Source organism: Chlorocebus sabaeus, chromosome X (assembly GCF_047675955.1).
Source record: "Chlorocebus sabaeus isolate Y175 chromosome X, mChlSab1.0.hap1, whole genome shotgun sequence".
NCBI lineage: Eukaryota > Metazoa > Chordata > Mammalia > Primates > Cercopithecidae > Chlorocebus > Chlorocebus sabaeus.
The window spans coordinates 44,681,113-44,697,672 of NC_132933.1; the positions used below are offsets into that span (position 1 = coordinate 44,681,113).

Genomic DNA, 16,560 nt, shown 5'->3' on the forward strand with positions numbered 1-16,560 from the left:
AAAGGTGAGAGAATTTGTCACCAGCAAAATCATTTTATAATAAATGACAGTGGAAGAACATCAGGCTTTAGGGAACGATACCAAATAGAAGTCTGCTGCATGGGAGGGTAGAACAGTAGAAATGTAAATATGTTGGTAAATATGAAAATTGGGTTTGTTTCTCATATTAAATTCTTTAGAAAAGGCTGCTTAAAGCAATAGTAATAGCAATCAATTGTAAAATTTATTACCTATATGATAATCATATAAAATATATGAACACAATCACACAAAAGAACATTATATGTAAATAAAATTATACTGTTGTAAGAATCTTACATTATATGTGAAGTCACATAACATTAATTTAATGCAGAATGTGGTAAATTATGAATGCACACTAAAATCTTTGGAGCAATCATTTAAAAATAGTAGAAAGAGGGAGAGCTTAAAAGCCAGTAGAGGTAAAAGCCAATAGAGGAGATAGAATGGAATACCATAGCATATCTGATGAACCCAAACAGAACAGGAAACCAGGGACAAAGGAGGAGCATAAAACAAACAGCAATGTGGCAGACTAAAATTCAAACATAACAACATACATTAAATATAAATCGACTAAACACTCAGAATAAATGGGAAAGATTGTTGGACTGGAAAAGAAGCAAGATATGAATGTATTTTATCCCTAAGAAACATATTTTAAATATACAGACACGTAAAAATAAAAATTATATAGAAAAAGTTATACTGCACTAACACTAAGCATCAAGAATCTGATGTATCTATACTGATATCAGACAAAGAAAAATCCAAAGAAAAGAGTATTATGAATACAAAGAGGGTCTTTACATAATGATAAAAAGGTCAACTCTTCAAGAAAACATAAGTTTCCTAAATTTATATGTACCTAAAAAAAAAATCTCAAAAGACATACAGCAAAAAATTGACAGAGAAAAAAAGAGAAATAGAAAATTCTACAATCATATTGGAAATTTTAACACCGATCTCTCAGTAATTGATAAAACAATTAGGCAAGAAGATGGTAAGAATACACAAGATTTTAATAACCCTACCAACGAACTTGACCTAATGGACATTTATAATGCAATACACCAATTGCAGAATACAAATTATTTTCAAGGGTACAAGGAAAATTCACCAAGATAAACCCTAAATTTGGCCATATGATAAGTCTCAATAAGTATTAATAGTTAAATCACACAAAATATGTATTCTGGCCAAAATAGAACCAAATTAAAAATTAATAATAGAAAGATATCTGGGAAGCCCCCAAATATTTGAAAGTTGAGCAACACAATTCTAAATAATCTATGGAGAAAAACAGAAATCAACACGAAAATTAGAAAATATCTTCAACTGAACGATTAAAGGAAAAACGCAAAAGAACAAAATTTGTGGGATTTGGTTTAAGCATTCCTTAGATGGAAATTTAAGTTTTTAAATGCATCTATTAGAAAATACAAAGCTGAAAAATGTATGATTTAAGCTTCCAGGTAAAGAAGCTAGGAAAAGAACAGCAAGATTAAATCCATAGAAAGTAGAAGATAGGAAATAATACAGATATAAGCAGAAATCAGTGGAATAAAAAACAAATGGTAGAGAAAATCACTTACAAAAGTTAATTTTTAACAATTAATAAAGGTTAATGAATGCCTAGGCGGCTTGATCAAAATAAAGAAATAAATTTAAAATTACTTATATCAAAACATTGTTGAAATGCAGACTTTAGTACACATTCTGCAGAAATTAAAGGGACAAAACAAGGATACTATCAACAACTTTCTGCCAATGAATTTGACAATTTAGATGAAATGGTCGATTTCCTTGAAAAACACAATTTATTTAAACTGACATAAAAATAAATCATCCGAATAGTAACATAACAAAAACTTTTAATCTGTAATTTAAAAAGGTTTCTACAAAGAAAACTACAGATCCAGATTCCTTAACTGGTGAATTCTATGAAACATTTAAAGAAAAAATCGAGAAAGAGGGAATACTTCCCAGGTCATGAGGCCAGCAAATCCCTATACTTAAACACTGACAAGGACACTATGAGAAAAGAAAATCATAGGCCAATATCTCTCATGGCTGTATACAATTTTTTTAAAAATAGCAAATCCAGTCCAATAATACTTAAAGATAATGTATACAGTATGACCACCTTGGAGTTTATCCCAAGAATACAGGGTTGTTTTTACATAAAATATCAATCAGTGTAATTCACTATATCAAGAGCAAAGGAGAAAAAACAATTATCATCTCTGTAGATTGAGAAAAAGAATTTGATAAAACTTACATCCATTCTTTATAAAAATTCTCATTATAGTAGGAATAGAAAGGGATTTCCTTAATTTAATAAAATATATGTACCAAAACCCTGGCACTAACACTACGTTTAATGGAAAAATAGCAATTATTTGCCCTTTGAGTTTAGAAAAAAGATAATGATGTCGACTATAACCACTTCTATTAAACACTGCACTACAGGTCCTAACTGGTGCAATTAAGCATGACAAAGAAATAAAAGGTATAAAGAAATGAAAAAGAAGTAATAAAAATATCTGAGGTGATATTTTATAAAACAAAAAATTATGTAAACTCAGAATTTTAAAAAGTGAAATTGGCAATTTTCTCATATATTATTTCAATATTCTTAAATCAATTATTTCTATGTACTTCCAAGAAACAACTGGAAGATGAACTGGGAAAAGCAATACGATTTAAATGTCACCAGAAAGCATCAGATTTCCAGAGATAAATTTAATAAAATATGTTCAAGATTTACAAAACAAAAAGTGCAGTATATTGTTAAATTAAACTCAATACCTACATAAATGGAGAGATAACATGTTCATTTTATTGGAAGGTTGAATACTGTCAAAATATCAATTCTCCTCTACCTTACCTAGAGAGTTATTGCAAACTTAAAAATCCCTACAGATACTTTAAATGGAAATTGATAAACTGATTTCCCCTGCAAAAAAAATTAGAATAGCCAAGACAAGCTTTAAAAAACCGAAACAAAGTTCTAGCACTTACCGACCATTTTTCAAGGTTTAATATAAATTTACAGTAATTCAGTGTTGTGTTAAAGCAGCAATAGAAAATAAACCATTGGAACAGAACACAGAGTATAGATATAGCATTTGGCTTTCTAACAAAAGAGTGACTGTAATTTATTGGATGTGTTTAGGTTCTTTAAAAAAAAATAGTGTAGAGAGCAATTGGATAACTGTGTTGGAAAAAAAAATGAACCTTGATCCCTACCTCACAAGGTAAAAATATTTTTATTTGAGATAGATCATAAGCCAAATATAAAAGTTTAAACATTAAACATGTTATAAAAATTAGGAGATTATTTCTATAACCTCAAGTGGACAAATATTTATTGTATTGGATAAAAAAATCACTATCCGTGAAAGGAAAGATTGACACACTGGATTTTATTAAAATTAACAGCTTTTGTTCATTACACAACAGCATTAGGAAAGGCAAATCTGAGACACAGAGAACAGATTTGCAATATATGTATCTGACAAAAGACTCATATCTTGAGTATATAAATAACTGCTCTGAATCTATTTGAAAAAGGAGAGACAATTCAATAAAAAATGAACAAAAGTACTTGAGAAGAAACTTCAAAAAGATGCTATCCAAATGGTCAATAGTATAATAAAAAGGTGATTAATACTATTATTCATTAGGAATACGTAAATTCAAATCTCAGTAAGATGCTTCCACATACTCATCAAAACAGATAAAATTAAGACCGACACTACCCAGTGATGGTGAGGACATGGGCAATTGGAGAACTGGACATTTCATACATTGCTGTTGAAACTAATTTACAAAACCACTTTGGAAAACTGTTTGGCAGCATCTACTAAAGTTCAATGTACACCTACCCTGTGATTCAGTATTTCTACTACTAAGTTTTTGTCTAAGAGAAATCAATACATATGTTTACCAAAAGACATGTAAAAGAATGTTAATAGTATTTTTAAAAATAATAGTCCCAAACTGGAAACAACCCAAAAGTCCATCAACAGGAGAATGTGTAATTGACTGTGGTACATTTTTCAATGTAATATTGCACAGCAATTATAAAGAAAAAACTACTGACACATGCAACAAAATAAATGAATCTTTTACATATAATGATGACTGAAAAAAGCCAGACACAAGGATCATTGTATGATTTCATTTATATGAATTTCAATAACAAGCAAAACTAACTGATGGTAATAGAAGTCATAGTAGTAGTTACCTCAGGGTTGGGGGGCGTAGGGGCATGGGTAAACTTCATGGGATGAAGAAACTATTTTATATCTTGATACGTATGGTAAATTCAAAGATATATATACTTAGGTAAAAACTCATCTATAGTCTTAAGTGTACTTTACTATATGTACACTTCACTTCAATAAAAAGGAAAGATTCATTCATCCATGCCACTGTGCAATTCAAAAACAAACGAAAAATACATTGAACCCTAAACAAGTAGGTACTATAATAATCTAGTTCAGGCTACATAATCGACTATAGTGCTTATCTCTTACTTGAATGACTCAATCCTTGTCATTTGAAGGAACTGTATGATTGTTCTACCAACCGCTACCAGCTGTGTGCCTGGGCATACCTTTCTAAGAGAATCAGCTGCAGGCAGAGGCTTGGAAGTATACATTATCACCTACAAAAATAGCAAGGCTTCTTAAGTGATTTGTGGCTAACAGTCAAAGATTGAAGAATGCTCCACCAAACAGTCTCTCTGTCCACAGGATGTTGTCCTGCTGAGTCAGTAATAATCATCCTCATTTTATATAGAAACAAATTTGGCCAAAGAAAAGGTAAAGAGATAGTTTGAGATTATGTTGCTAGTCAGTATTTGATTGGGAAATAAAATATAAGTCGGCCAAATAAGAAGCTGCTCTGTGATACTGGTTGGAGTAGATAAGGAAGGAAAGAAGGAAGCATTTAAGAGAAGAAATTTTACCTGGGAATCCAGGAAGGCCTGGTTGTCCTTTTGCTCCAGGGGTTCCTGGTAATCCAGGCAAACCAGGATCTCCCACAGAACCTTTGATACCAGGGTTCCCTGGGTATCCAGGCAGACCAGGCTCACCCTGAAAACATGAATAAAAAGATAATATTGAAGTCTCTACATGGCTTAGATTGTATAAGAACATAACATTATTTATAGAGCTTTTTTTATATGTCAGGCACTCCAGTAAGTACTTGATGTAAATTGCTTCATTTAATCATCACAACAATCCTGTGAGTTAGTCTTCATTATCTCCATTTATAAATGAGAAAACTGAATCTTGAGAAGCCAAGTGCCTAAGGTTTTTAACTGGGATTCAAACCAGACTACAATCAGCTATGTAGTCAATCAGACTACATAGTTCATACTATTCACACAGTATGTAGATGTATTATTCTAATTAATTCTCATTAATCCTTAACAACCCTATTAGAATGATACTGTTATTATCCCCATGTTATAGTGATGGAGCTAGTAAGTGGTGAAATCCGAATTTGGAGTCAAACAGTCTGACTTCAGAACCTGTGTTTACCATTCCTACTGTGCCATAATGCAATTCATTGCTTCCAGGACACATGTCAACCAAAAGCTATAGTAGGTTCTACTGAAAAAGGTGATTTTCACTGTAACATAAGGAAGTCTATCAATTCTTCAGTGGACATCTAAAATCCCACTTCCGGCTGAGTGTTGTGGCTCTAGCACTTTGGGGAGCTAAGGCTGGAGGATTGAGCCCAGGAGTTTAAGACCAGCCTGGGTAACAAAGGGAGACTCTGTCTCTATAAAAAATTAAAAGATCAGCTGGGTGCAGTGGTGCATGCCTGTAGTCCCAGCTACTCAGGAGGCTGAGGTAGGAGGATGGCTTGAGTCTAGGAGGTCAAGGCTATATTGAGTCATGATCATGTCACTGCAGGCCAGCCTGGATGACAGAGTGAGACCCTGCCTCTTAACAAGAAAAGAAAAATCCCATTTCTTCCATGAAGCATTCCTGGACAAAGAGAGTTTACCCCAAGAGGTTAGGGTAGGTTCTAACTCTGTCATGTCTACAATGGCTTCATATATGCAAGTCTTAACTCCTTAATTACACTGAAAGTTTATTTTGGGTAAGAGATAATTCACATATGTATAACCATTTTTGCTCAATGAATATTTGCATTACATTTTTTTCCAATAGAGCCTTAGAAGAATTCATACCCACTTTCACAATTAAAACAAGTTTTTTCCAATAACAATGGCAACACATACCTTAACACTAAATCTCTACTGCAGGGCTTACTGCTTTGCTCATGAAGATCATGATCTTTACAATAAAGTGCTAGTGTTCAACATCACCTACTGAATGCTTCTTTCCTCACTTAGTACATACACTTGCAGGTGAGTCAGATCTATTTGTGACTCATGTTTCTGCATTATGGTAATAGCTTTTTAAACTAAAGTCTTTTTTTCCTTACATCCTATTATTTTAAAAAATTAAGAATCTTGGGCTGGGAATATATATATTTTTTCTGAACCTTGTAAATCAAATATCTAGTTCATTTTGAGGCACATAATAGGTATACAATTAAATTTTGGATTGAATTGGTCCCATCTTAGATGTTTACATGGGAAACCTTTGAATAAACTATCATGATTCTTTTTGTTATTCGTGAACAAATTAAATATATGTACCAAAATAAAAAACAAGAAAAAAATTCCAATATTCTGCTAGTGGTAAATCTGAAAGGCAGAAGGCAAACTCTGGATTATTTATGATACTAAAGTACATTAAATTCTAAAAGTACAGAAATTCTTCCTTATCCATAGTTTTGCAATCCATGGTTTCGGTTACTTATGTTGTGAAAATATTGAAAATTCCAGAAATAAATAACTTATAAGTTTTGAATTGTACGTCATTTTGAGTAGCATGATAAAATCTCATGTTGTCCCATTCCATCCCTCTTGAAACCTAAACTACTCCTTTGCCCAGCATATCCACGCTATAAACACTACCTGTTTATGAGTCACTTAGTAGCTGTCTGTTACCAGATGGAAAAAAAACACACAGTACATAAAAGGTTAGGTATTATCCACAGGTTCAGGCATCCAATGGGGAGTCTTGGAATGTATCCCCCATGGTAAGGGGGGACTACTCTAAGCCCAATCTCTAAGTTCAGCCAGCACTTGCCCCCAAATACCGTTTCTGTAATCACTCTTATGGCCCTACTCCTTCAAACCAAGTACCTTTTAAAAATAAAGTAAATATTTTATTAGGGCTTCTGAAAAAAACACTGACATTTGCTAGCTTAAGTTTTATCTAGCCTTTTATTATTCACATACATGCAGGGAAAACAATGAGTTTCAAAAAAGGTAAGCAAGAAGAGATAAAGAAGACAGTGCTCAGAAAATCTATAAACTGGACACAAATCTTGCAAATCACTCTGGGAAAGGAAAATTCAAATCTACTTGCACTTCTAGATAGAAGCGATTTGAATGACTCGGACACACAGCTGCAAATATCTACATCTGTTCTAATGTCAAGCTTTGATATAATTCTGAAAATGAAATATCTCATACCTAATAAGTCACATTTACCATTGTGAAACTATCTAATGACTACAGTAACACTGAAAGACAAGCCTGAAACTGCTTTCAAGGTCACTGTGTTGTATCACGTAGAAAAAGGAGTTAATTTGATATCTTCTTTGTTGTTAAGATTCAAATTGTAATTTAATGGTATTTGGATCATAGCCAATCTCTACTATGTCTTAGTAATAGCATTTCTCCTCCATTCCATACTATAACCTAAAATTCAGAATAAACTTTACAAAATAGAAGACATCTATTGGTAAGAAAGCTAAACACTTTTGTTCTTACACTCCATTGTAAAACTAAAGAAGCATTGCCACTGGGGGAAAAAAAAGGCAACAAATGGAAAATATTTGAGGAGAAAGAGTAAATATCATATCTTGCTTTATGGCAAGAAGAATATTACAACAGTAGTCCATCACTTGGAAGTCATGGTTCCCATATAATTGTTAATGTTTTTACAACATTATCCGTAATTGGAGATTAAGGACCATGAATAAAACCATAAATAGGTTCTATTTTAGACCCAGAATATTAACAGAGGGAAATTTAAAAGTGCATGCAGAGATACTTTTTTAAAAACTTTATTAATCTATATATAAAACCGCACATAATGCATACACACTTATGAGTCTGGATATATGCATATACCCATGATACCATCAGCACAACGAAAGTACTACACATATCCATCACCTCCAAAAATTTCTTCATGTTCTTGTGTGTGGGCAGGGTTGTGGTAAGAGCACTTAACATGAAATCTATCCTCTTAACATATTTTAAGGTGAACAATACTGTACTGTTAACTGTAGGCACCATATTGTATAACAGATCTGTAAAACTTACTCATTGTGCATAACTGAAGCTTTAGATCCATTGAGCAACTATTAACATTTTAATTATCTAGAAAAGGAATTATACAGTAAGACCTTCAAATTTGCATGTTATTTAGTTCTTCCAAGTAGTGAAATGTTAAGCTAACAGTAACAAACTGATAAATAATGGCTCAAGGATGCCTGAGCAGGCCAAAGCTGCCACATGAAATTCAATAGCAGTATGTCTAAGGTAATGATGAACTTAGAGAAAAAGAGTATGAACAAAACTTAAAAGATAATGAGCTCTATACTATCTTTTACCACCCAAAGTAGGCATAATAGCAAATTGCTCCAAACATCAGCCCAATGAGCCGACAAGTGGCTCAAAATATTAAAGAAATATTAAAGAAAAAATGATTCATAAAGCATGCTATTCCATACTAGCACAGCATGTGTAGTTCTAGTAATCACAGCACATACAATTACTTAAAATGTGTCCAAAGTTAATTGTGAGGAAAATAACACCCATTTGTTCATCAAATCTCAAGATTCTAGAACTAAAAAACATCTTAAAATAAAGACAGTAATTTAAAGACAACTAAAAACATTACATGTTATTAGTAGAAACTTTGTAGATTTTCAATAATGTGCATTGTTTTAAAATAACTTTATTGAGATATAATTTATATACCATACAATTCATCCACTTAAAGTGTACAATTCAATGTTTTCAGTATCTTCATAGGATTGTCCAACAATCATCACAATGTAATTTTAGAAAATTTTCCATTTCCCCCTAGAGGAAACTGTACACATTAGCAGTCATTCCTCATTCTCACTCCCTCCAAGCCCTAGCAAAACCTAATCTGCCTTCTCTTTATACAGATTTGCCTATTCTGGACATTTCATATAAATGAAACCATATGATACACGGTTATTTTGTGCCTTGCTTATTTCACTTAGCATAATGTTTTCAAGGTTCACCCATTTTACACCATGTATCAGTATGCCATTTTTTAAAATTGTCAAATGATATTCCATTGCATGGGATAGCACACTTTGGTTTTTGTTCGCTTGTTTTTTATATTTTTCCATAAGTTATTGGGGTACAGGTGGTATTTGGTTACATGAGTAAGTTCTTTAGTGGTGATTTGTGAGATTTTGGTGTACCCATCACCCAAGCAGTATACACTGCACCATATTTGTAGTCTTTTATCCCTTGCCCCTCCTCTCACCCTTCCTCACAAGTCCCCAAAGTCCACTGTATCATTCTTATTCCTTTGCATCCTCATAGCTTAGCTCCCACACATCAGGGAGAACATATGATGTTTGGTTTTCCATTCCTGAATTACTTCATTAGAATGATAGTCTCCAATCTAATCCAGGTCGCTGCAAATGCTGTTAATTTATTCCTTTTGATGGCTGAGTAGTATTCCATTGTATATACATATACCACAGTTTATCAGTTCTTTGATTGATGGGCATTTGGGTTGGTTCCATGATTTTGCAATTGCAAATTGTGTTACTATAAACATGCGTGTGCAAATATATATATTTTTTTGTATAATGACTTCTTTTCCTCTGAGTAGATACCCAATAGCGGGATTGCTGGATCAAATGGTAGTTCTACTTTCAGTTCTTTAAGAATCTCCACACTATTTTCCAGAGTAGCTGTACTAGTTTACATTCCCACCAGCAGTGTAGAAGTGTTCCCTGATCACCACATCCACACCAAGATCTACTGTTTTTTGATTTTTTGATTATGGCCATTCTTGTAGGAGTAAAGTGGTGTTATATTGTGGTTTTGATTTGCAGTTCCCTGATCATTAGTAATGTTGAGCATTTTTTCATATGTTTGTTGGCCATTTGTATATCTTCTTTTGAGAATTGTCTATTCATGTCCTTAGCCCACTTTTTGATGGGATTCTTTGTTTTTTTTTTCTTACCGATTTGTTTGAGTTAGTTGTAGATTCTGGATATTAGTCCTTTGTCAGATGTGTAGATTGTGAAGATTTTCTCCCAGTCTGTGGGTTGTCTGTTTACTCTGCTGACTGCTCCTTTTGCTGTGCAAAAGCTCATTAAATTAAGTCCCAATTATTTATCTTGTTTTTATTGCATTTGTTTTTGGGCTCTTGGTCATAAAATCCTTGCCTGGGTCAATGTCTGGAAGGATTTTTCCAATGATACCTTCTAGATTTTTTATAGTTTCAGGTCTTAGATTTAAGTCATTAATCCGTCTTGAGTTGATTTTTGTATAAGGTGAGAGATGAGAATCCAGTTTCATTCTCCTACATGTGGCTAGTCAATTAACCCAGCACCATTTGTTGGAAAGGGTGTCATTTCCCCACTTTATGTTTTTGTTTGCTTTATCCAAGATCAGTTGGTTGTAAGTATTTTGGTTCATTTCTGGGTTGTCTATTCTGTTCCATTGGTCTATGTGCCTGTTTTTATACCAGTACCATGCTGTTTTGGTGACTACGGCCTTAACAGTATAGTTTGAACTCAGGTAGTGTGATGCCTCCAGATTTGTTCCTTTTGCTTAGTCTTGCTTTGGCTATGTGAGCACTTTTTTGGTTCCAAATGAAGTTCACAATTGTTTTTGTCTAATTCTGTGAAGAACAATGGTGGTATTTTGATGGGGATTGCGTCCAATTTGTAGACTCTTTTGGCAGTATGGTCATTTTCACAATACTGATTCTACCCATCCATGAGCATTGGATGTGTTTCCATTTGTTTGTGTTGTCTATGATTTCTTTCAGCAGTGTTTTGTAGTTTTCCTTGTAGAGCGGTCTTTCGCCTCCTTGGTTAGGTGTATTCCTAAGTATTTTATTTTATTTTTTGCAGCTATTGTAAAAGGGGTTGAGTTCTTGATTTGATTCCCTGCTTGGTCACTGTTGGTGTAAAGAAGAGCTACTGATTTGTGTATATTAATCTTGTATCCGGAAACTTTGTTGAATTCTTTTATCAGTTCTAGCAGCTTTCTGGAGGAGTATTTAGGGTTTTCAAGGTAAACGATCATATTGTCAGCAAACAGTGACAGTTTGACTTCCTCTTTACCGATTTGGATGTCCTTTATTTCTTTCTCTTGTCTGGTTGTTCTGGCTAGGACTTCCACTACTATGTTGAAGAGGAGTGGTGAGAGTGGGAATCCTTGTCTTGTTCCAGTTCTCAGATGGAATGCTTTCAACTTTTCCCCATTCGCTATTATGTTGGCTGTGGGTTTGTCATAGACAGCTTTTACTACATTGAAGTATGTCCCTTGTATGCCGATTTTGCTGAGAGTTTTAATCGTAAAGTGATGCTGAATTTTGTTGAATGTTTGTTCTGCATCTATAGAGATGATCACGTATGTGACTTTTGTTTTTAATTCTGTTTATGCGGTATATCACATCTGTTGACTTACGTATGTTAAACCATCACTGCATCCTTGGTATGAAACCCATTTGATCATGGTGGATTATCTTTTTGATATGTTGTCGGATTCAGTTAACTGGTATTTTGTCAAGGATTTTAGCATCGATGTTAATCAAGGATATCGGTCTGCAGTTTTCTTTTTTGGTTTCGGTATTAGGCTGATGCTGGCCTCCTAAAATGAATTAGGGAGGGCTCCTTCTTTTTCTATCTTGTGGAATAGCGTCAAAAGTACCGGTACCAATTCTTCTTTGAATGTCTGGTAGAATTCTGTTGTGAATTCATCTGGTCCTAGACTTTTTTTTGTTGGTAATTTTTAAATTACCATTTCAATCTTGCGGCTTGTTATTGGTATGTTCAGGGTGTCTCATTCTTCCTGATTTAAGATGGGAGGGTTTTATTTTTCCAGGAATTCAGTCATCTCTCCTAGGTTTTGTAGTTTATGTGCATAAAGGTGTTCATAGTAGCCTTGAATAATATTTCAGTGGTGTCAGTTGTAATATCTCCTGTGTCATTTCTTCATGAGGTTCTTTGGATTTTCTCTCTTCTTTTCTTGGTTAATCTTGCTAATGGTCTATCAATTTTATTTATCTTTTCAAAGAACCAGCTATTTGTTTCATTTATCTTTTGTAATTTTTTTTTGTTTCAATTTCATTTAGTTCTGATCTTGGTGATTTCCTTTCTTCTGTTGGGTTTGGGTTTGATTTGCTCTTGTTTCTCTAGTTTCTTGAGGTGTGACCTTAGAATGTCAGTTTGTGCTCTTTCAGTCTTTTTGATGTAGGCATTTATGGCTAAGAACTTTCCTCTTTGCACCACCTTTGCAGTATCCCAAAGGTTTAGATCGGTTATATCATTATTATCTTTCAGTTCAAATAATTTTTCAATTTCCATCTTGATTTCGTTTTTGACCCAATGCTCATTTAGGAGCAGGTTTCTTTTCTTTTTCTTTTTTTTTTTTTTTTTTCTTGAAGATGGAGTCTTGTTCTGTCACTCAGGCTGGAGTGCAGTGGCATAATCTCGGCTCACTGCAACCTCTGCCTCCCAGGTTCAAGCGATTCTCCTGCCTTGGCCTCCTGAGTAGCTGGGATTACAGGCACCTGCCACCATGCCCAGCTATTTTTTTGTATTTTTAGTAGACACAAGGGTTCACCATGTTTGGCCAGGCTGGTCTCGAACTCCTGACCTCAGGTGATCCGCCCAAGTTGGCCTCTCAAAGTGCTGGGATTACAGGCATGAGCCACCATGCCCGGCCCAAGAGGAAGTTATTTAAAGTCCATGTATTTGCAGGTTCCTTTTGGATTTGATTTCCAGTTTTATTCCACTGTGGTCTGAGAGTGTTTGACATGATTTCAATTTTCTTCAATTTATTGAGGCTTGTTTTATGGGCTATCATATGGTCTATCTTGGAGAAAGTTCATGGACTTTTTGAATAGAATGTGTATTCTGTGGTTGTTGGATGGAATGCTCTGTATGTATCTGTTAAATCCATTTGTTCCAAGGTATAGTTTAAATCTATTGTTTCTTTGTTGACTTTCTGTTTTGATGACCTGTCTAGTGTTGTCAGTGGAGGATTGAAGTCCCTCAATATTATTGTGTTGCTGTCTATCTCATTTCTTAGGTCCATTAGTAATTGTTTTATAAATTTGGAAGCTCCAGTGTTAGGTGCATATATATTTAGGATTGTGATATTTTCCTGTTGGACAAGACCCTTTAGAATTATATAATGTCCCTCTTTGCCTCTTTTAACTGTTGTTGCTATAGTTTATTTTGTCTGATATAACAATAGCTACCCTTGCTTGCTTTTGGTGTCTATTTGCATGAAAGGCTTTTTTTCCACCCCTTTACTTTAAGTTTATGTGAGTCCTTATGTGTTAGGTGAGTCTCCTGAAGGCAGTAGATCATTGGTTGGTGAGTTCTTATCCATTCTGCAGTTCTTTATCTTTTAAGTAGAGCATTTAGGCCATTTACACTCAATGTTAGTATTCAGATGTGAGGTACCATTGCATTCATCATGCTATTTGTTGCCTGTGTACCTTGGTATTTTTGGGGTTTTTATTTTGGCCTTTTAACCTGTAGTTTTGTTTTGTAGGTCCTGTGTGATCTATGCTTTAAAGAGGTTCTGTTTTGATGTGTTTCCAGGATTTGTTTCAAGTTTTAGAGCTCCTTTCCTCAGTTCTTGTTGTGGTGGCTTGGTAGTGGCGAATTCTCTCAACATTTGTTTGTGTGAAAACGACTGTATCTTTCCTTAATATATGATGCTTAGTTTCACTGGATACAAAATTCTTGGCTGATAATTGTTTTGTTTGAGGAGGCTGAAGATAGGGCCCCAATCCCTTTGAGCTTGTAGGGTTTCTGCTGAGAATTCTGCTGCTGATCTGATAGGTTTTCCTTTATAGGTTACCTGGTGCTTTTGTCTCACAGCTCTTAAGATTCTTTCCTTCATCTTATCTTTAGATAACCTGATGACAATGTCCCTGGGCAATGATTGTTTTGTGATGAATTTCCCAGGTGTTATTTGTGCTTCTTGTATTTGAATGTTTAGGTCTCTAGCAAGGCTGGGGAAGTTTTCCTTAATTATTCCCCAAATATGTTTTCCAAACTTTTAGATTTATCTTCTTCCTCAGAAACACCAATTATTCTTAGGTTTGGTTGCTTAACATAATCCCAGACTTCTTGGAGGCTTTGTTTATATTTTCTTATTCTTTTTTCTTTGTCTTTGTTGGATTTGGGTTAATTTGAAGACCTTGTCTTTGAGCTCTGAATTTATTTCTTCTACTTGTTCAGTTCTATTGCTGAGACTTTCCAGAGCATTTTGCATTTCTGTAAGTGTGTTCATTGTTTCCTGAAGTTTTGATTGTTTTTATTTATGCTATCTATTTCCTTTAATATTTCTCCCTTCACCTGTTGTATCATTTTTTGGATTTCCTTACACTGGCTTCACCTTTCTCTGGTGCCTCCCTGATTAGCTTAATAAGTAACCTCCTGAATTCTTTTTCAGGTAAATCAGGGATTTCTTCTTGGTTTGGGTCCATTATTGGTGAACTAGTGTGACTTTTTTTTTGGTGGGGGGCCGCAGGGTGTTAAAGAGCCTTGTTTTTTCATATTACCAGAGTTGTTTTTCTGGTTCCTTCTCATTTGGGTAGGCTCTGTAATAGGGTAGGTCTAGGGCTGAAGGCTGTTCAGATCTTTTTGTCCCATGGGATGTTCCCTTGATGTAGTGCTCTCCCCCTTTTCCTATGGATGTGGCTTCCTGTGAGTGGCACTGCAGTGACTGTTGTCTCTCTTCTCGGTTTAACCACCCAGTAAGTCTATCCAGCTCTTGGCTGGTACTGAGAATTGTCTGCACAAAGTCCTGTGATGTGAACCATCTATGGTCTCTCAGCCATGGGTATGAGCACCTGTTCCAGTGGAGGTGGCAGGGGGTGAAATGTACTCTGTGAGGGTTCTTATCTTTGGTGGTTTAATGCTCTATTTTGGGGCTGGTTGGCTAGAGCATCAGCTGTGGTAGTATGGAGAGGAACCAGAGGTAGGTGGGGTCCTAGAACTCTCAAGATTTTATGCCCTTTGTTTTCAGCTACTAGGGTGGATACAGAAGGCCCAACAGTTGGGGGCAGGGCTAGGGACCTCTGAGCTCAGACCTTCCTTGGGCAGGTGTTGTTGTGGCTGCTGTGGCGGATGGGGGTGAGGTTCCCAGGTCAGTGGGGTTGTGTACCTAGGAGAATTATGGCTGCCTCTGCTGAGTCATGCAGGTTGTCAGAGAAGTGGGTGAAAACCAGCAGTCACAGGCCTCACCCAGCTCCCACACACATCAAAGGACAGATCTTACTCCCACCATGCCCCTATTAACAGCCCCAAGTCTGTTTCCAGGTGGTGGGTGAGCAGGGCTTGAGAACTTGCCCCAGGCAACCTGCCTCCAAGTTGCAAAAGAAAAGGGCTTGGTTTTTCCCCCATCTGTGGAGTCTGCACACTGGACTCATGCCCTCCCCCGAGTTCTGGCCAGGAGGCTTCTCGCCTGGTTCAAATTGTTACAAAGTTCAGCTGGAGGCTTCCTTCTCCCTATGGTGCTTTCCTCCACTCCTCTGGCTGCCCTCCCGATGGATCCCTGTGGTGCCAGGCAGGAATGGCCTGCTTGGTGACCCAGCAAGCTCCCAGGGCCTTTCCTGCTGCTTCCTCTACCCCTGTATTTCACTCTGCTCTCTAAATGGACTCAGCTCCAGGTAAGGTCAGAAACTTCTCCCATGAACAGACCTCCAGTTTCTCCAGTGGGGGTGTGTATTTGGGAGAGAAGGATCTCTACTTTCCACTTCTGTATTTGGGGCACTCACAGTATTTGGGGTGTCTCCCGGGTCCTGCAAGAGAAGTCCACTTCCTTCCGAGGGGCTGCGCATCCTCTTGTGATTACTGGTTTGTTGTTGCAGTTGATCTGGAACTAAATTCACAATGCATGCCTCTGTATGCTGCTCTGTCTGTCCAAGTTGGAGCTGCGATCTAGTCCTGTCTCCTGTCCACCATGATGATCCTCACTCTCCTCAATTTTCTCTGGGATAGCACACTTTGTTTAGCCATTCTTGTATCTTGGGTTTTCTTCACTTTTTGGCTGCTGTGAACATTCATGTACAAGTTTCTGTGCAGAAATACAGCTTCATTTCTCTTGGGAAAATACCTAGGAGTGGAATTGCTGTGTCATATAACTCTTTATTTAACTTTCTGAGGCACTGTCAAATATTT

General features: G+C 35.7%; 1 protein-coding gene across 6 annotated transcripts in view; it reads right to left on the minus strand.

The window, feature by feature from the left end:
- COL4A5 (collagen type IV alpha 5 chain) overlaps positions 1-16,560 on the minus strand; it is a 280,778-nt gene that overhangs the window by 44,890 nt on the left and 219,328 nt on the right. For all 6 annotated transcript variants that reach the window (XR_012091918.1, XM_073013468.1, XM_007992530.3 and 3 more), the window contains exon 38: positions 5,000-5,126. Coding sequence is in view for 5 of the 6 variants with exons in the window: in XM_073013468.1 (XP_072869569.1) it covers positions 5,000-5,126 (127 nt within the window). In the remaining variant the exon portion in view is untranslated. The remainder of the gene's footprint in view (positions 1-4,999; positions 5,127-16,560) is intronic.